Below are 20,923 nucleotides of genomic sequence, written 5' to 3'. Positions count from 1 at the left end.
TTCCATTTATTTCCTTCAGCTGCACACAAAACAGAATAAAATTATAAAACATTCCTTTTCTAATTTTCACTTCAAATTACCAACTAAAAGTTTTAATTTTTCGCTATATTTTTTTATCCCCATTTCCGAAAACTTTTGTTCCAGAAATACAAATATTTATTTATGGAAGGAAAGGCCGTTGATAACATAATTAACTGAAAGCATAACGAGATGAAGTGTATTTGAAAAGTGCTCTAAGAATTTAACTTCAGCAATGATAATTGTTATCTAACCGAATAGTATTGATCCCAGAACCGAAAGAACAGATTCTTAATATTAGTGATCTTAATAGTATTCAGCCGACCTAATAGGATGCCCTTGAATTCCCGAGAATGGTTATTCTTCACAATGGCATTTTTTGATGTAATAGGTGACTTTGCGTTTTCCCAGGAACGAGAGGAATAAGAGAATGTTCCTCGAAACATTCTTTACAATGTCATTCAGTTTATTTAATTGTAGGCTTCGCTCACAACATCGGGGGCACAGATCCTTGCATTTTCATTTGATTTAGAAAATTTTAGTTTCCCAGTAAAGGCAAGTGGCATTCTGCTGAAATAAAAAACCCTAAAACGATAAGAGATATTTCCATTGCCATCTCTATGGAATCTCCATCATTACTTGGCTGCAATCACTCAGTCATCATCTAATTAGGCTAGATACATCTAGCTCTCTTGTACAAAATCTAGAATTAGAAATCTTCAGCTAAATCACAAATGAATTATTTACGTAAACCCTAGAAATCGAATGATTTTCGTGCTGAACAGATAGCTTAGAGAAAATGGTTGACATATTATTTCTAAAGTACTATGATCCCATTCCCGTAGATTTCCCGAATATTTTCTAGGACTGGAGTTTTACTACTCATGAATTTTTTATACAGTTAGAGTGAAAAGATAGTTAAAGAACTATAGAAGACTTAAGAGAAACTTAGCACGTGCAGTTTATTAAATACCAACTCAGTATTGTGCAATTAATGTTCTCAACAATGCACTACTCCCAATTTCTTTGGATTCAGCAATGTAGATAAAATCTTTAATACTTGCGTAACGTAAAAAGAACTCCCGTAAATACTGCTATAGAAAGTATTTCTTTTTAGAATACAGAAAAACAATATATAAAATACAGTTTAAAAATCATGTGTTATGTAGTTGCCTACATAATGTTAGCTTCTAGATCTTCCACAACCTTCAAATTTCCTCTTTGCACTTTCTGCTCTAAGAAGCCGCAGAATTCCAGGGAAGAAAAGTGTAGACATAGAAAAACGATTTGTGGTGTGGTGAGAACTGTTCTTTTGAATTAATTCTACCACCGCTGTTACTGAAATAAAATTCTAACTATCCATCCTGCCAGAGATACTTGGTATCTGCATATTGGGCAAATAATTTATTTTTGGAGTTTCGTAATTTAGAAATACCTTTTACAAGAGATATAAGTAAGAAATTCACTCAGATCATGTCAAATTAATTACTCAAATCGCCTTTAAATGGAAAATATTTGGATATGGTTACTGGTTATGGACAGTCAGTTAATAAAGGTGCCCTACCCTTGAAGAGGAAAGCGCATGTAAATTCTTAGCCTAAATCCAGACTGCTTTAAGAAGAGGCTATTAACGGAAGTTCTAAACTCTAAACTAATTGATGGATTTTTATATGGTTTAACACTTTTTTCATTTTCTGAAAACCAAAATTTCTGTGATACTTTATACCTAGCAAAATTTTACGAAAACATATTACTGATGTGAGAAGTGATATTTAGTAATTTTCCGAAGATAAATTATTAAATTTGTTTTTTTGTCGAACCTAATCTGCACTTTCGTTGATTTTGTCTTTCAGGCTTTTCGCCGTTTGTCAATTCTAATTTAAATTCTTGAAAGTTCCAGGGTGTTTAACATTTACTTATGTTGTGCTTTTACTTTATGCTTTTTTATTTATGGTTTCTGATTGTGAACAGGCAGTTAATATAGATGCCCCTGGGACATAGGGATTCGAGATGGAGCCACCATAGCTATCATAGATGATCGGACAATTATGTTTAATACTTTTCAAAGTTAGAATCGTGTTTGAACTTGTTTGAGTTCGTTTCCGGTACAGTATTCTACGGTCATTTTTAATTGCTGATAACTTGGAAAATACTATTTTATATCTAATTTTAACTTTTCGTATGATTTTATTTGAATATTAGTAAGAATGATGTATGCGCACCCGACTCCTTCTTCATATTGGAGCCGTCTGTTTATGAGCAAGGGTAGTAGTCTCTAATTTGTGTGCCTTTTAAAATATTGATTTTTGAGCTTACTGTCTTTTGTATGTATTACCAGAAGATTTGTAATTGGAATGTTCGAAGGTTCTGTCACTTTTGGAATAGTTCCTCTTGATCCTCAAAACTGTTCCTTTTCCATTTGCTCCGTTACGTGCAGAGAAGCTATTCCTGCTAACACACAGAGCGCTGCATTTGATATTGTTCTCCAGAACTTTCTAATGCTTAGTAAGAACGGGCTTTGTGTTACCTGCAGCTATATTTCCTTTCTTTTAGTAATAGATTGGGCCCATATCTTTTCCCCATATAGTACAACTGTTTCAGTAACGGTGTTGAGAAAACTCTTTCGTTTGTATGGACTTAATACACAATTTAATCTTTCACCTTTAATCAATTATTTATGAATTATTTGAATTAATTTATTGTTAATCAGAACTGGGTCTGATGCTTTGTATTTGGAAAGTTTTTCCATGATATCCGTAATTTATTTTATTGTGAATGGTATGTCTTTTGGAGTGTTAGGTTTTCTTGTATCGTTTCTTAATATTTATTGATCTTGATTATTTTGTGGTGGATCATTCAAAATAAAAACATTGTTCATTATTTCCATTATCGTCTTGTGATGAACTGTATCATCTTGTCGTAGATGGAATATAAATTGGGGGCGGTTTGTCATGCACAGACTTTATGAATAACAGCGTATGTATATTAATTCTGCAACCTTTTTGGCAACTATTATTCTTCTGTCAGTATTTTACTTTTATATAAAACCTTTTATTTTGTGAAACTAATGTAAGTCTCCTCTCTTGTTTCTTGGGAAGCAGCATTTTTTTTATTTTACGATACAGTGAAAAGAATGCAGTCTACTTTATTTTCTGTTACTAGACTCGACTAGGCTGTGTCTAGCTGCCTGGGCTTTCTGGGGGATAATTTGGGCAATGCTGATATCGGTTGTAAATGAGGTTCTAAAGAGTGCTGTTGACATTTTAATGTCTAATGAAAGAGGCTACTGTGAGAGACTGTTACGATTGCTCTTCATATGCAGTTCTTGTTTTGATCTTTCTCTGCTCTCTGAGGTATATGGGGCAATTGGGGTCACATGCCGCATGATTTGTATCTAGGTTGCTGTCATTGACTTCATTGTATAATTTGAAGCTTAGACACTAGCGCCTGACTGCATTACAACCGTTTATTTCGTTCGCTTCACCACAAAAGGCACAGCATGATCTGTACTTGCACTTTCTTCACAACCTTGGCATACATAAAATCTTCGCGCCCCGAGCATTCTGTTATTTTGTGGATTCTCCCTCTCTTAAAGAATTTACCTTCACTCAAAAGACATAAATACTACTGGAGAGCATTCTATTATACATTTTATTTTTATCATTGAGACGAAACGAGATTTTTAGTTTTGACGGATCGACTTGAATGTGGTCGGAAATTATCTTTAGACGTTCTCCCAACGTGGTACCATTTGCAGTGTTGTGGTATGTACATTTTGGTGCGCATTTTTTTTTTTAGATGAGAGTATTAATTTTTGCTTTATTATTGCTATAATTTCCCAGGATCGCTTTAAGTTTCTTGTTTTCATCTTCTGATCTACATGTCACTACAGTACTTCCTTTTTTTAGGTTTCTAATGATTTTTATCTGAATTCCAAGGTTTATGATTGGCGCATACTTTTCTAGTTCTTAATAGAGATTTTGATCATTAGAGTTTTCATTTGCAGAACTAATAGTGTTAGTACATTCGCCTTTTTCTTTTCGGAAATAGGAAATTTTCCTACGCTGAATATATCAATAGATTTGGGCAAGGAGCGTTATTGCAACAGCGGTATTGGGAGACGCATGACATTTCCAATCAAAATTGGAGTAATGTTTGTACTGATTCAACCTTCTAATTCCATATGTACAGTCATAACTTGGGAATTTTCTGCAGCTGTTTTCCGGTGGAGAGGCGAAGGATTGAGATGAAGAGCAGATTTTGAAAAGGACGGAAATAAGGGGTTGTTCTGAAGAACATTGCGAAGAATGGAGAATAGCAGTCTCCATCAAGCATTGGCAGGAGAGTATATAATTACCTTCCCAAGATCATAAATATATTGCGCAGTGGTACTTCTGAGCCGAAACAACTCCTGACGGGACATGGCCCATACATGAGCTATTTATTGCCCTTTGGCTTTCGGAACAGTGCTAAGTGCATATGTGGAAAGGTTGGTGACCCTGACCATTATATTTTTGACTGTCCAGAAACAAGTGCTTATCATCTCCTCATTCCATCAGCTGAAAACAAGCATATGTGGGAAAATAATATCTGCTGCAACATAAACAAGCTCAGACATATCCTAGAAATGCACAGAAAGCAACTGCTACTGAAAGAAACTGCGGCGTTTTGTAATGATTGCTGCCAGTAAGCGGGTTTGAATCCACGCGTTCTAGACACTCCATTATCTCACTTCGTATTACGCAGGGGGAGACAGGTGCTAACTACCAAGGTGGGCAAAAGCCAATAAATTAAAACGAGGCAGAGCACATCAGCTGAGAAAGAGGCCCTCGAAGAAAAGCAAAACGGCTGTAAGAGGAGGTGGTGCTTTTCGGCTAAAAAGGGGAAGAAGCAAAGACCTAAAATCTGATCTAAGAAGCGGCGAGTCTTCACGGCTAAAAAAGAGGGAGAACAATAAAAACAATAGGCTAAAACGAGGCACGGCACGTCAGCTGAGAAAAGAGGCCTCGAAGAAAAGCCAAAATGCTAAAAGAGTAGGGGTTGTATTTCGGCTAAAAAGGGAAGAAGCAAAAAGCTAAAAGCTAAAAACTGGTCTAAGAAGGAGAGAGAGTCTTCACGGCTAAAAGCCTATCGACAAAAGGGGGCTGAGAAAGAAGGCCAAACGGCGAAAGGAAAATAGAAAGCCTTGCAAACTTAAAAAAAAAGGAGGGAGTCATGACGACTAAAACAGGAGTGGAAGAGCAGGCTTTTTTTTTTTTTTTTTACATAAATGAACAGAAATAAATTAAAATGTATACATAAATGAACAATTATATAGAAGCGAATTTATAGGCAACGAAATATATATAAATGAATAATAAACAGCAGATATACAATTTCTTACAGATGTAAGTAAAGACTATAGTGATATACATATAAATTAACATACATACGCGTAAATACACATAAAATAACATATATACATACTTATAAATTAATATACATACATAAATGAAAATATATATACAAATGAAAAATTATATGCTACATACAAAATACATACAACGAAATTATACACAACGAAATATATACATAAATGAACAATTAACTAATTCAGTGTAAAATTCAAGTAAACATGTAAACACATATGCAGTTTCTTACAGATGTAAGTAAACACTATAGTAACTAAATAATTGAACATTGCATTGATGTGAGTGGAAGAAAAAATAACAATCAGAATGACATAAACATTGTAGGATTAAAGATAAGGAATAAAGTCTGAGTCGTTTACATGCATAATTTGCATAATTGACTTCATGAGGTTAAGAGTAGAATTAGATTTTGCCAGTGTTCCCACGTGTTCTTGATCCACGAGGATTTGTTGGTACTGGACCCCATATAATGTGTTTAAAATTAAAGTCGCCACAGATAACTATTGGAAGATCAACTGGATCATTTATTATTTCCTCTAATGTAATTAAAATTGGACCAATTTCTGTGCTTTGAGAACAATAGACCGAGATTTATATAAAAGAGGGCAATCCTTCTACTTCGATTACTGTTATTTGCTGCATTGTGAGAATCTGAATGATTGTAAATGAGTCTTCTTTTACAATTATTGTAGCTTTTGCTTGTGCTTCGTGAGAATAGATCCTGTATTCTAGCTAAGCACAGTAAAATGAAATGCTATAAATTTGAAAAATGCATAATATGCATATTTTTGTCAAGATAGTGGTATATCATCGAACAAAAATGAAATCACTGGCAGGGTTAAAACATGTTGATAAGCACCATTTTCCAAATGGACCAGCTTCTGTGCTCTGTCGGTGGTGTAAAGTAAAGTCTCCATGAACAAGACGTTCTTTAATGTCCTCTAAAAAGACTTCAGATATCATAAAACGCAAACTTGTTTGGTGTTAATTAATCTGTTAACCTTTTTCTGTAATTTAAGATCACGTGTTTTAGTTCATTTATATTTAGTATTAAAAATTCTAATTGAATTATTAGCTCTTGTTGAGCCGCATCTTTGTTTACCATAATTGATCAGATCTTGTTATCCTCTTCCTCCATCGGCGGTGCTGAGCAGGTTTCCATGACATGCATGGAACTTCTTTACAGAAATTTAGGATGTGTTGGTTAAGTAACTTTTACATCTTTTGAAGTAACTGTACGTTGTTTCCATTTATTCATAGGTGAACGGATGAGAGCAGGTCTGGACAACCGGGCGGCTTACATAGACTGATCGGGTATTGTCCGAATCCTTCAACTCTCTATGCCCTACAAGAGCCGCATCGGGAGTTTGCTGAGCTTGCCTTCTACATACTATTAACATTAGTATTAATAAATTAAAATGGACCTCTAACACCCATAATACATAAATTGCAATAAAAATTTGTTAAGCACATAAACAGATTATACAAAATAGCTTGACATTATGCAAAGTACAATACAAAATTACTCAAATTACTTCTAACAAAAATTACTGTTGCAATACTTTAAACATAAAATACAGAATGCTATATTCATTGAGTATAATATACTAAATTCAATATATATATATGTAATATTTTGGAAGTCGGGCACATCAATGAAGTTTGACGTCAAAATCCGGGCATAGCTGAGCGGCTTACAGCAGAAAAGATGACACCGAAAGATTTCATTTTTTAAAACACCATATCTTTATTCACTTAAAATAGCAGATCATTATTCTTTTAGATTATCCAAAACTACACATTCAATAATGGCTTAAATTAAAATAAGGTTAAATTTAAACGTCATAACTCTTCTAGCAAGGTCTTATGGCAGCGATGGCAGGGAGCAGTCTGATGAAAAATGGCGCGAACTCTTCATTTATAGTAGCGATTACGTAACATATATGTATGTACCATTCATTAAATAGATTTCACATTGCCCGTCACACATTACATTAAGGGCAATAGTTCTTTGTAATTTATACCGTACTGGAATCACCGCGTACTACTTTCAGTTCTCAGTACTACTTACTTATTACAGTCAGTACTGCTGTCATGACTGTGTCATCAATGCTGCAGTCATTAGGTTTAGTTACAGACAGTACAACAATCAGTGCGTGAAAGTAGTACTATATACAGTGTATATACCATACATTTTTCAAGCAGGATCTGTCTCCGCATTCCTGTCAAGAGTTTATTATAACAAAAATAATTTTGACTACCTCAGACAAGGGCGAGAGTACATAAATAATACATTACATACGATTATCTTTTTCTAGTACATAACGAATATTTTGGTCTTACAGAAATTAAGCTTGTTTAAATTCCTACTATTAGCTCACACTCTCCCTATATCTTGTTCAAAATTTTAGTTGTTAATAAAATACCTTTGATTCAGCCATTCAAGATCAAATACAGGTTTTAAACTTGTAATGGATGACACTTGATGTTAATACAGTTTTTTCACATATTAATGTCAACTCCTACTTATTTATTCCTGTTTATCAGAACTAAAGATATGCTATTCTTTATAATATATTATAAGACTTACAAATAATGACCGTTTATTAGAAATTCTCACGTGCTGTAAAAATTAATTTTATGACAATTTATAAATAATAGTACATGACTGTGATAAATGGGATTGTAATATTTAGCAAAAATAAGTGGCAACAGTAAGATAGAGTTCTAAACATTTTTAAAGTGTATGGAATTAAAGAATTGTAGTTTTATATAGTTGGATGAAGCGGATGTAATGTCCCATTATGTAGCAAAATTTATGCCCATATTTCTATGTTAACGTAATAATAATATATGTTTAAAATATAACCCTTTAAAATATCCCTCGCTTCACAAACTGAGAATGAGAAAAAAAAACGCGGAAAGAAACTACAACACAACGCAAACGACGATTAGAGAAAGAAAAACATAAGCGCCAAGAAAAGCTTACAAATGAAATAAAAGAAGAAAAGCGCCAACGCTTACATAAACGAAATCAAAGATTACAGGATGCATTTCAAGAGCAGAGCGAAACTCGATTATTAGTTGATCGTCAAAGACATGCATTATCAGTAAAAAATGAAAATCAAGAACAACACAAATTACGATTACAAGATCTACGACGTAGACACGCACTAACAATAGCAAATGAAACTCAAGAACAACGCAAAGCTCGCCAAGAAAGACAACGTATTCAGCATTCACAAGCACAGAAAAGAGTAAATGCACAAATCGCTACATTCGAAAGAGCCATCAACACAGTCTGTGACAGAACTTGCGAAATCTATACGAAACGATGCTATCCCAATCAAATCGCAAAATGCTATTTGACAGAAACGAACGCGTATTTACCGCATGAATTAAGAAATATAAGCCAATGTTTTTACTATGTCATCGCTGTAAAATTCACATCAACAGCTATAAGGATCATTCATAAGATGCAAGGTAGTACTGTAATATAATGCATGCAGTAATATACCTAGAACAAAATCTCTTCGCAGCAGGTGACTCTTATGTCGCTTTGAGTCGTGTGAAATCATTAGATGGAATATTAATTGAAGAACTGGACTACTTGAAACTCACTGGAAAGGTTCTTTGCAATGATGAAGCATTACAAGAGATGGATAGAATGAGAAATTATAGACCACCATTAGCTTCATAAATTAGCAAAGAAAAAATATTAATAATGTTAATAAAAAGTAATTAAAATAAAAATTTTCTTTGTTCATTTAAGTAGGTATTGACTTTAAAAAAAATCTTGTTATATTGTTGCGTGCGTACGGGTTCGTAATAAACTGAATGCACAAGTCCGATGAAAAATGAATAAAATTTATTCTTATCACAACAAATAAAACAAAACGCTGAAATTTCTTCAGAGATAATATCGCAATATCTCACAGTAGTTATATTTTAAACTACTAAAACGATGAATAGAACTCAATTTAATAAAAACACTGAGAAAGCTAATCCGATCTCACCGCGAATTCACTACAGTTAATAACAGTAATAAGTAAACAACTGAACTGAGATGTTTTTCTCCAGCTTTTATAAGCTTTTTAAATCAAGCACGAGAATATTCTGGTATTTTCTCGACTATTATTATTTATACTATAATAACTGTCTAAATTGTCTTTTCTAAATTTTACAGCACTTTAATTTTAAAAATTCTTCCTAAATTTCTAGACAAACTTTAAATTCAAATTGTCCTAGAAATTCAAAACTTGTAATCTCTGTAGCGTTGTCCCTTTCTGCATCTGCGTACAGTTCCCATTGCATGTACCACGTCAAATGAATTAGATGTCAAGCAGCCTCTAACATTTTCTGCAGCTCCTTATGAATAAGATGATCCCAGGAGACTAAAGTTTAGCTCATATTTAATAATCTGAGTCGAAGCAACAGTCTTGTGTAATATTTTAAACTCTGATAGACTGGAGAGGGCAAGAAAAGCTAAAGACATCAAAAACAATGTTTCTAATTATGTCTAGGTAAAGGAAACTGTTCACGGAGAAATCGTCCCTCTAGATACGACCGTTAATGGTCACATTTCAGTGCAATATTTTGAAGAGTAGCTCAAAAACGATGCTCATCTAGAACAAACACTTCAGTAAGAAAGAGATGGGAAATTGTTGTGTCACAACTGTAGCTTTTCAAGCCACTGTGCCTTCAGGTACTCCGAAAAAAAGTATAATTCGTAATAAACCTTTATCTGTCACCATATATACCATCAGCAACAACGTGTAATGACTTAATAAAGCACACTCAATGTGCCACAATATGTGGGAAATTGCTTGATTTTCTAAAAAAAAGCATTTTCAAGATTTTGAATGAATCCTATCTGATCTGTCGACTCGGTCTCAGGACCGTGACTTTGATGGTATAACAACCTGGGCTTTGTGAAGCCATATTAGCAGCCTAATATCAGGGTTTTAGCTGCCAGATTTGTCACCTTGTGCCTTTCTTTCTAATTCCAAGGCTTAAACCTTAATTGAACTGTTCTGTTTTAATACGACAATAGACAATCACATCGAACTGAAGAAGAAGGCTATACTTTAACTGAAAGACTTCCATGTAACCTTCCAGTCAAAGTGAAGGATCTAGACATAAATGCAGAATCTTCAATATCTTCCTTAGATTTTTTAATTAATGCATTACAATAGAGGATTTAGTATAACAAAATAAAAAAAGTTCGAAAAGAATTAAAATAAAAGAACCTTTATTAAAACAAATGCAGTTTTGTGACTTTGAGGTACATCTCCATTTTTCTCTACTGAAAATAATCATGAATGTTTGCACAGAAACTGCACAACATCCTTTAGATCCATCCGATAGACGAACTCTGGTACAAAACTGAAGCCGCATGGTCTGCAATACCTGTAATTGCCATCCAAGGTCTCTTTGACATCTTGCTCTGCCGTATAGCAACTACTACTGTTACTAGAGGCAAGTGCTAAGAATACTGATTTCTGCATATTTCAAAATTACCTAATATGTAAATCATCCATGATTTTATTATAATACATTTTGCAAGATAAATATAATAACTACTATTCGCTTCCCCTCTTGGTATCGCAATTTTAATGGTCAGAAGTGTATACATAAAACATATTAAAATCTTTAATACAGCCTACTGAACTTAATACTTTTATAACTTAAAATAATTTGTAGATGCTATTTATACGCCGTTTATTATTAAATATTAAAATTTTAAACTGGTTCTTGTATATAAAATATATATTATGTAATGATTAACTTACAATAAAATAAATTATAAACGAATTATTGTGATATTTCATTAATGTGCTCACACACATTTAAAAAATGGTGTAAAATTATAATTATGTGAATATGTAAAATTCTTTTAGTTTTAAATGAATATTTTCTAGTTATATATTTAGAATATGTCGAACGAGTTTAAGACATTATACATAAAAGCGAGTATGCATATATAACAAATATCGATACTTTTTAATTCTCACAGATCTTTCTTTATTTTATGATCGCTCTATTTTTACAATTTTTATATAAATAAAAGGATAATTGCGATTTAATATGGTAAAGCTTTCCAAAAAAAATCATTCTATAAATTTGAAGTAATATTTTGTTTATACAGGGTATTTCTTAGATCATGGGACAAACTTGGAGGCGTGTGGAGCGTACTAAAACATGCATTTTTTATAGGAATGTAGGGTCTAAAGTGACGGGTTAAGGCAGAAACGCAAAAAAACGACACGAGAGAAGAATGTGTTTATGTACAAAATCAACGCAAAGTGCTTCTTTGTAGCAATATAGTATTCACAATAAATGTTCAAAATTGCGACCACCAGCAGTAATACATGCCTAGCAACGTCGCAGAAGGGATTGACGAACATTTTTAAAACGACAGGCATTTTGCACACGCTTGCAGTCGCAATGGATAATCGTGCAACGAGGTCCTCCAGTGAGGCAACGGGAGTCTCGTAAATGATGCTCTTCAGATGGTCGAATTAAAAAATACGAGCTGGATAAATCTTGTGAACGGGGTGGCCATCGAACGGGTTCACCACGGCCAATCCAACGGCCCGAAAATGTCCCATCGAAACAACTGCGGACCCGCACGTGGTTATGGGCTGGTGCACCATCATGCTGGAACCATATGCGATCACGAACGACAGCCGGAACATACTGCAGGAATTCCGGTAGCACCTCTTGCAGAAAAATATGATAACATAATATTGAAGATGCAGGCCTGTGAGAAAGTTGCCTCGTCTGTGAATAGCACATTCGATGGGAAATCCGCCTGCGCCGCACATTGCTGCAAGAACCAATGACAGAAATGAATTCGAAGAGAGTAATCTGTCTCTTGCAAGGCTTGGACTCTCTGCAAATGGTATGGGTGCAAACCATTTTCATGCAATACTCTCCAAACGGTGGAATGACTCGGCTGCAGACGACGTGCAATAGCTCTTGTACTTGTCTGAGGTGATTCATGCCCAACGTTCAAGATGGATTCTTCAATGCGAGGTTGTCGTGCACTTCTTCTTCCACTTTTAGTGTTAGAGGTGGCTGCTTCAAATGACCCGTTTTCACACAGAGACCGATGCAACCTCTCGAACATTGTGTGCTTCGGCACATGCGTATCCGAAAACCGTTCCTGGTACAACCGTAGCGCTACTCTGCCGTTCCCATTAGCAGCACCATACATGAGATGCATGTCAGCTTTTTCCTTCTACGTAAACTCATCCATTACGCTCGGCATCAGAGTTGCGAATGATCCTCTAATGCATCGGATCGTGGTTTGTCCGGCTCACTACCGCCCTCTACCGCTGCATACCGCATATACTACCGCATATACCTCTACCAGCCAATCACAGCTGTAGTTCCTATTACCGTTAGTGTTCCCTTTTTTGAATATTCATTGTGAATACTGTATTGCTACAAAGAAGCACTTGCTTTGATTTTGTACATAAACACATTTTCCTCTCATGTCGTTTTCTTGCGTTCCTGCCTTGACCCGGCACTTTAGACCCTACATTCCTTATACAAAAAAATTCATGTTTTAGTGTACGCTCCACCCCCTCCAAGTTTGTCCCATGATCTATGAAACACCCTGCATTTGCTTGAATTATTTGAACTGCAGCAAACCACATGAAGGCTATCTGCTAAGGGTAAGGATGCTTTCACGGAAGTGGTTTTAAAGAAAATTGCTTCTTATTCACGTTACACATAGGAAAAATAACAAAAGTTCCCATATAGCTAACGAATCGAAACAGCCAGTGATTAGCAATATCTCCGCTTGGGCCACTGCTAGGCCACGTTATTTATGATAATATATTGTTAAAAAGTAATAATTGATGATGAAATATATATAATAAATCCAATAAAATGTATCATTTATTGTTTATTAGCTATGAAATACATTTTTAATTTCTTATCGTGATCAGTTTTTTTCCTGTAAGAATGCCAGGCAGAAATATACAGCTGGGTGCTGTAGAAATATAGCTGTTTAGATCAGAAACATGACAGTACTGTAGTAAGTTATGTAGGCTTTAGTGTATGCTTATGTCGCATTCTGTAGCGCAGTGCAAGCAGAAAGTAAAAGCTCAGTCAAGTTCCCAAAAATGAATGGGCAGCAGAAAATGGATGAGGCTTAGAAAGAAGACCTTTGAGCACTGAACTCATAATATTTCACGAAAAAAAAAATGCTGAAAAGACATGATGATTAAGGTCTAGCTACTAAAGCATTGTAAGCAGCTGTTAAATTATTCAAAAATGATGCTTAACAATGCAGAACTATTTTTTCAAAATTTCAAACTGTTGCTTTCCAAGGCAACAGATACTCGATTCTCGGAGCTAACATATAAAATAATAAATGAAGACACAATGCGAAATCTTGATTTGTACTATCCAATCCATTTAGGAATTTCATTTATTTATTATACTTATTATTTTTAGTTACGAATATATTTTCTTTCAGTCACATTACAAGATATCTTCTAGCCCGAAGTTCGAATTCCGGCGATTACACTACAGATTTCTTCTTTTCTTAAATTCGAAAAGTTACAAATGATATTACAGTGGTGCTCGATCTAAAATGGTGGTGGTCAATAATTCGTCACCATAGGATTTGGCGATTGTGAACTTCCCACACTTTTGGGTTAAAATGATTGAAGGTACTTAGGTTTGGATTCAAAAGATTCGAATGATGAAAAAAGCTTTTAAGATTCGAGGTTTGGATTTTAAAATCTTTTCGAAGATCCTATAGACGTATGAGGATTCGAATGCCTCAACCAGAAAACAAATGCAATTTATTATGCAGTTTGCATTTAATATATTAATTCAATTATTTATAATTAGATTTAACCTTAATACTTTGGTCCTCATGTTAGTTGAGTGCAAAAACAAAATTAGTGATTCTTATGCAAAAGGCTTCAAAGTTAACAGCTTATTTTAAAATAATTTTTCTTTTTCGAAGAACAAATTCTCAGCTATACGCGCTGATCCATATCACCTCTTTTATTCTTTCTAAAAAACTGCATATGAGTTAAAAATACACGAAAATCTCTCGATCTATTTTTTTAAATTAGTGATCCTTCACCCATATGAAAAGATTTTTATATTTTGCTGTGACATCATTTTATATTTTTCTGAACACAGAGCAGGAGAAATAAGGTATAATTATATTATTATTTATGAGTAAGCATATGAATTCTAAAAAATGCGAAATTCTCTCTACTCCAAAAATTTCCTTCTACTTTTCATTATTTCATTATTTTTTAAACGACATAAACATAGGTTTGCGGACTTTTGAAAACTTAAAAACTGAGCTGCGGCTCTTCAAACTTTTATAAAATCGGTTCCTCTCGTGATGATGTTTAGCCACACCTTGTGAAATACATAAACTGGCACTGTATTTTTTTTTAACATTTAATACGTGTAGATTTTTCCTTTTTGTAAAACGGAATAATGTATACTACCAGTAAAAAATTATTAAAATATCAGTGATCGTTAACGAACTACTTTTAATTTTCCTTCGTGCTCTGACCGCTTTACTGCAAGATAGGGAAATGGATGCATGTAAAGCAGTCTTCATTATATTTAGATACACAGTAGTATAGCTTAGTAAAAAGCTATGAATTTTTTAACTTTTGATTTTTATTGCACTTGACGTGCAATAAAATTCCAATTTTATAGTGGAAATATACTTTGCATAACTTCATATTATCCAATTTATTATTATCAATTATTTTTATAGACCAATAATTATTAATAACAATTGAAACCATTGTCCTTTTTTTAAGTAGATATGAGTGGATGTCAGTTTTGAATGGTTTTTTTGAATGAATGCAAGTGAGCGCCCCTTTTTGAGTGGCGCCCGCCTGCAGTGCAGGCCTTGCAGCCTAGCTTGTACCGAACCTGCCATAGATGTCTATAACTGCTCTTCAATAACTTAAAGTTTTCTCATTTTAGAACACTTTTTCAATTCTTATCGTTTTGTGAAAAGATAATTGTTCAAAAGAGTGTCGTTTGCCGAAATGTTATGTTTCAAAAGATTGAAACTATAGCATATGCTATAGTTTACATGAAAATGAAGAAAGTTATAAAAATATAATTTTACTATAATTTATCATTATTACTGCCCTGCATTTAGTTATGAAAACGAATACTGCCAAAGTAAGTTAAAAATAATTTAATGAGGAAATATTTACAAAATAGGTAAACTAATGTTTGGTATAACTTACAAGATTGTAACCCTTTTTTACTAATAATTTTATTAAGGAATTATTATTTCCTCGACAATTCAGTGTTATTGGAAAGCAAAAGATTTAAAATATAGAAATGAGACCAAATATTCTTCCTATACTCTCACATAGCAAAAGTAAGTTCCCGCAAAAATATCTATTTAATTTTCCTTTGTAATCAAATATTTCTGAAAAGTGGTTAAAAAATAATACTCCAAAATGACTTTTCATGTTCTCTGTCTACGCTATACATCTCTATTTATTATCTGCTCTGTTAATATACGGTTTTAATGTTAGATATGTTATCATATTCATTTTGTTTAAATCTTAGTATAGAACATATAGAAGAAAATTTGTTATTATATAAATGTTACGCACTAATTTTACGGTTTTCCCCGAAAGATTATTGCACAAAATGTACTCTAATAGTAAAGACTATAAACAAGTACAGGAATTAATAATTTATTATGACATAACTAATAACTTAAGACGTTTACAAAAACAGACGTGAGAGAAAATTTTTACAAGATTGTTTTGGCAAGCCCTCCTGCAAGAGCGAGTTTTCCAGCTCCCACACCGACAAGCCCGTTGCCGTAAGCAAGGGGAGCAGCAGCGATTCCATGGCGTACAACACCGGAGCCGAGAAGGCCGTTACCAATTAGGCCGTTTCCATAAGCAAGTGGGGCAGCAGCTATTCCGTGGCCTACTACACCGGCACCAAGAAGACCGTTACCGATCAGTCCGTTTCCATAAGCAAGAGGAGCGGCGGCTATTCCGTGTCCAGCAAGACCCAGTGGAGCAGCAGCAACAGGGGCAGCAGCCAAGGTGACGGGAGCAGCAGCAATTCCAGCAGGAGCGATGTGGTTGATGGCGGTTTTAGAGGAGGAGACTGCTGGAACGACAGCATTTCCCACAACAGCTGGTGCACCGACTAATCCATATCCGGCTCCGTATCCATAGCCTGCTCCCACTCCATATCCATAACCGGCTCCCAATCCATATCCGGCCCCGATGAGGCCACTAGCTTGTGCAGCAGCAACGGCAACGAAGAGAACAAGAACCTGAATAAAAAAAACAATAAATATATCTTGTTAATAATTTCAGTAATATCAGATTGCAGTGCTGTTTCAAACTGCTACCTAATCTCGCAACTGAGTTACATTATATAAAATCAAGGAAAATTTTCAAAATCTATGATTAAGAGTATAAATTTTTAATAAAATGAACGTCATACTTTATAGAAATGTCGAGTGATATTAGAATGTTGCCAGCTAATCCCATAACCGAGTTACGTTACAAAATTTTACTTTTATAAAATTTCGAATGCAAACGTAACGCCACGATTGTGCTTTATCAAAGCGTTAACATTTTGATCATCAGTTTCGCATCTACTCATATTTCATACTCTTATTTCTTTAGAGAAAAAAGCACAGAATTTAGTTCATTTTTACATTATTTTATTCTGCCTGTTTAAATTGGCTAAGCTGTTCTCCACATTTCAAGGAAGATCGGCATGGGACTGCTCTTTTTAAAACAGCCAAACCTACTCTGTAAATATTTTTAGCAGAATATTTTTGCTCTTCGAAAAAAGATATTACAGAATCTATTTCACTTTAAAGGAAAAGGAACTCTATGACCCTCGAATTGCATAGATTTTCAATAAAATCAACGTCAATCTAAGTTTCATTTTTAAGAAGCTAATACTAATATAATTCATAGTTAATTTTTTTATACAAGCGCAGTACAAATAGCATTATATAGCTTACATTAGCTGAACTACTGCTATATACTACTGCTATATGCCTGTATATGCATTATTTCTATAAAAATAACGTACCCGTTTCCACTTGTGGTTTTATTTCTTATAAATTTGTTTGAGTAACATAATTCTTTAGAAGTTGTAGAGTCATTAGGTTAATTGGAAGCAGAAAAGATGAAAAATATGCAACCGCCTTCGCCGGAAATCGAACCACGGACCTCTGAAATACCGGCTCCTTGTGCAGAACCACTACACCACGAAGGCTCGCTAGGAAAGCGGAAGAAATACCTTATAAAGCAAGCATAAATAGTTATGGAGTTTCTTTTTCTCAGGTAAATCTCCTTCCCTTAACTATAAAATTAATATTCTATTTTGGAATTCATCACAATTTGGAACTAGAATGCATCAGAATTAACATTTCAAACTGTATATTGAGATCTAGCATTAAATACTTTAATGATATAATACTTTAAATTAATTAAATTAAATGTAACATAAAGAAAGTTTATTTTTTATGTAATCAAGTTAAGTCTTTTAGTTATTTTTGGTATCCGTCAATGAATTACACTCTATATTTTCAAAGCTTAAATAATTATTACAATTGTTATTAATATTATTTTGGCTAAATTAAAATCAGGTTATTTGAAATTCCTCACCTTTCTCCGAATAAGAAATACTAGATATTAAGGTTTTTTTTTCTTTTGAAAAAAAATTCAAGCTTTAGCTCTAATTATTTTATAAATACACGAATATTTGAGAAATAGTTTCTTCCATAGCGAAAACAATTGCTAATCAATTACAAAATTAGAAAAGCAGATTTTATAAAAGAAAGTGGGAATGGGAAGAATGGAGAACTCTAAAGTAAAGAATGTGTGTATTTGTTTTGAAAATATCTTTGACTTCCTTTAAGAGTCCCTTTTCACCCAATGAAGAAGGGCAAATATTTGCAGATTGCGGAAATGTTTAATTTAATTCTTTTCCACACCTTAATACTAGCACATAAATTTTATTGTTATTAATTCCTCTAATTCAGTCATAGTTCTCATTACGAAAAGATGGGGTTTTATAGGTGTGCACCACAAGTCTTTTTAGTGTTAGTTAATTTTATGAAAATAGTTTATAAAACTGAAGCTACTGAAGAGAGTTATTTAAATAAACACAAAATTATGAAATATCTGCTTACCTTTGAGAACATTTTAAAGTTTACTGAGGTGTTCTACGGAAGAGAATAGTTTTTAACCAAACCATAAACCTTTTTATACTAGAGAGTGTATCTGGAGTAGGAAGTGCGTGCCTTGCGAAACTGGAATGATATAATCGCAAGGACGAAGCATATGCATTTGCCCTTGAACGATAATTAAAAACCCCGCCCAACGCAGTAAGCGTATGGCATTAAGCGTAGTTTTCCATACTTTCCTGCTTTATGATAGATAAGAACTAGTTGTACTGGATTAAACATTTCCGTCAACTATCTGTGGTAGTTTACATGCAAACAAAAAAATTAAATATGAATATATTTTTATTTTGTAAGGGAAATTAGACCATACTGTTGAGTTCGATTCAGATTACTTTTATTTATTTATTTAATTTTAACGTTTTGCCTTTTTCTGTTGAAGTCATTAAAACGCTACCAATATTATTCCATGACTGCAAACTTAATTTCAAAAGAGTGATATTACTCAGCAAATATCATAAAATTATAAGTTGATGTCTATGATTGAGTTTAGCGTCTTCCCACGAAAGTCAGTTTAGCGTCTTCCCACGAAATATAAGATTCATTAAAATTTTGGAGAAAAGAAACTACTCGATAGAAAGGTCTTTTGCAAAGATTTCATATATTTCTTCCAATTCGTATCATATTATGCCATTTCTAATCTAATGGTAAATCAGTATAACTTATATATCACGCACATTAACATTGAGGTGGCTTTATTATTTTGTAAATGATTTTAAATTGTTAGAATTTTAAAATATGAGCTTCCTCTTTCAATACCTTTTTGTCAGTTAATTTTAAGACTACAGATTTACTAGATATACTCATCTGGTAATTTTGTAAAGCAGCAGAATGTTTTTTAAAAAGATTTTGTACGTAAGCATCTATGATTTACGAATGGACATTTTTTTCCAAAGAAAAATAATTCAATAAATTATTTCAACAAAGATAATTTATCAGCATACATTTTTCTCCGAAATTCTATAGAATTCTTATTTGTAACCTGAAGAGATCAGGTTTAAATTTCAAGTCGTACAAACTTAACATTGAAGCTCAACTAAATAGAACTATCAATGATAATTTACTCCCTCTCATTCAGTTACCAATAAAGTTGTAAATACAGCCAGCCATCTGAGGAATACACAAAAGTTAAAGATAAATAATAAAATTAAAAATTCGATAATTAATAATACAAATATTTAACTCTAGCTGCATTTCCATACAGATTTGGAATTGTGATGCTTCTAAATATTTACAAGAATACTTAATTTTTACTATTATTTTAATAACTATAGTAAAAAGCAGTTTATTGCACAACAAAAATTTCTCATGAATATTTACCGAAAAGTACGATCACATATTAGAAACAATCAGCCTTCATACAAAAAAAGATGAGAGTGAAATTGCTAAAATAAACTCTAAATTTCTATGAAATAATAATCGAATGTTAAAGAAATAGCATTTTCTTTACTCACGTTAATCTCAATATTATAATAAATACCTTTACATCAAATAAGTTTGTAACTACATATTTAACGGAGAACTGAAAAATTTGACCCTCCCCAGAAGCCTTTTCAAAATTCATTTATCTAAGAAAAATAAGAGATCTGGGTCATCTTCAATTTTAATATAATGCTTTTTACAAATTTCCATGCATATATATGTGGCCGTCAATGTATTCTTGACGTGGAAAACCACAAAATATCATACCTAAAGCGGCTACAAAAATTAAATGCTATTGAAATTTTCTTGATTTGCTAAACAAATATTAGAATTGTTAATGACCTTATAAGGTATTTTCTCCCTTCTTTCTGCATGCCTTCGTGGTGTACGGTAGAAGATTCGGCGCGTATTCGAGAGGCCCATAATTCGAGAGTCCCATGATTTGGCGATTGGGTCCCCTAATCCCCAATCCCCTTCCTTTTTGCATGCCTTCGTGGTGTAACTGTTAGCACACTCGGCGCGTATTCGAGAGGTCCAGGTTCGAGTCCCGGCGAGGGCATTGCTCGCTTTTCACGTCTCCAGCATCAAAATAACCTAATGACTCTACAAACTACCTAAAATTTTTTCATCATATATAGAGGAAAATGAACTATAACAAAATGCGAAATTCCAGCGTGCAGATCTAAAACCCTCAGAGCAGTTTGACACAGCGTCTAGTGAGTCAGAATATCACGATCTTGTAGACTATCTAATATGACACTCACTTCTTGAAAAGATTTTCGTATCAACTGCTTGTTAAGTTTACTACTTTCATAAAGATACA

At 33.6% G+C, this 20,923-nt stretch overlaps 1 protein-coding gene across 1 annotated transcript in view; it reads right to left on the bottom strand.

Annotated features, from left to right (window-relative positions):
- LOC118187994 (uncharacterized) overlaps window positions 1-18,742 on the bottom strand; it is a 38,040-nt gene extending 19,298 nt beyond the window's left edge. The window contains exons 1-2 of the mRNA XM_035358317.2: window positions 18,628-18,742; window positions 16,210-16,746 (exon numbers count right to left, since the gene is read on the bottom strand). Coding sequence (XP_035214208.2) covers window positions 16,210-16,746; window positions 18,628-18,639 — 549 coding nt within the window. The 5' untranslated portion in view covers window positions 18,640-18,742. The remainder of the gene's footprint in view (window positions 1-16,209; window positions 16,747-18,627) is intronic.
- Window positions 18,743-20,923: the final 2,181 nt, after the last annotated feature.

The sequence above is a fragment of the Stegodyphus dumicola genome, chromosome 7, assembly GCF_044657685.1.
Source record: "Stegodyphus dumicola isolate Sdum_Otavi_A_Nest chromosome 7, ASM4465768v1".
In the NCBI taxonomy this organism is placed as follows: Eukaryota; Metazoa; Arthropoda; class Arachnida; order Araneae; family Eresidae; genus Stegodyphus; species Stegodyphus dumicola.
The sequence above is the reverse complement of the archived record's forward strand: the minus strand, read 5'-3'. Positions and strand labels throughout refer to the sequence as shown.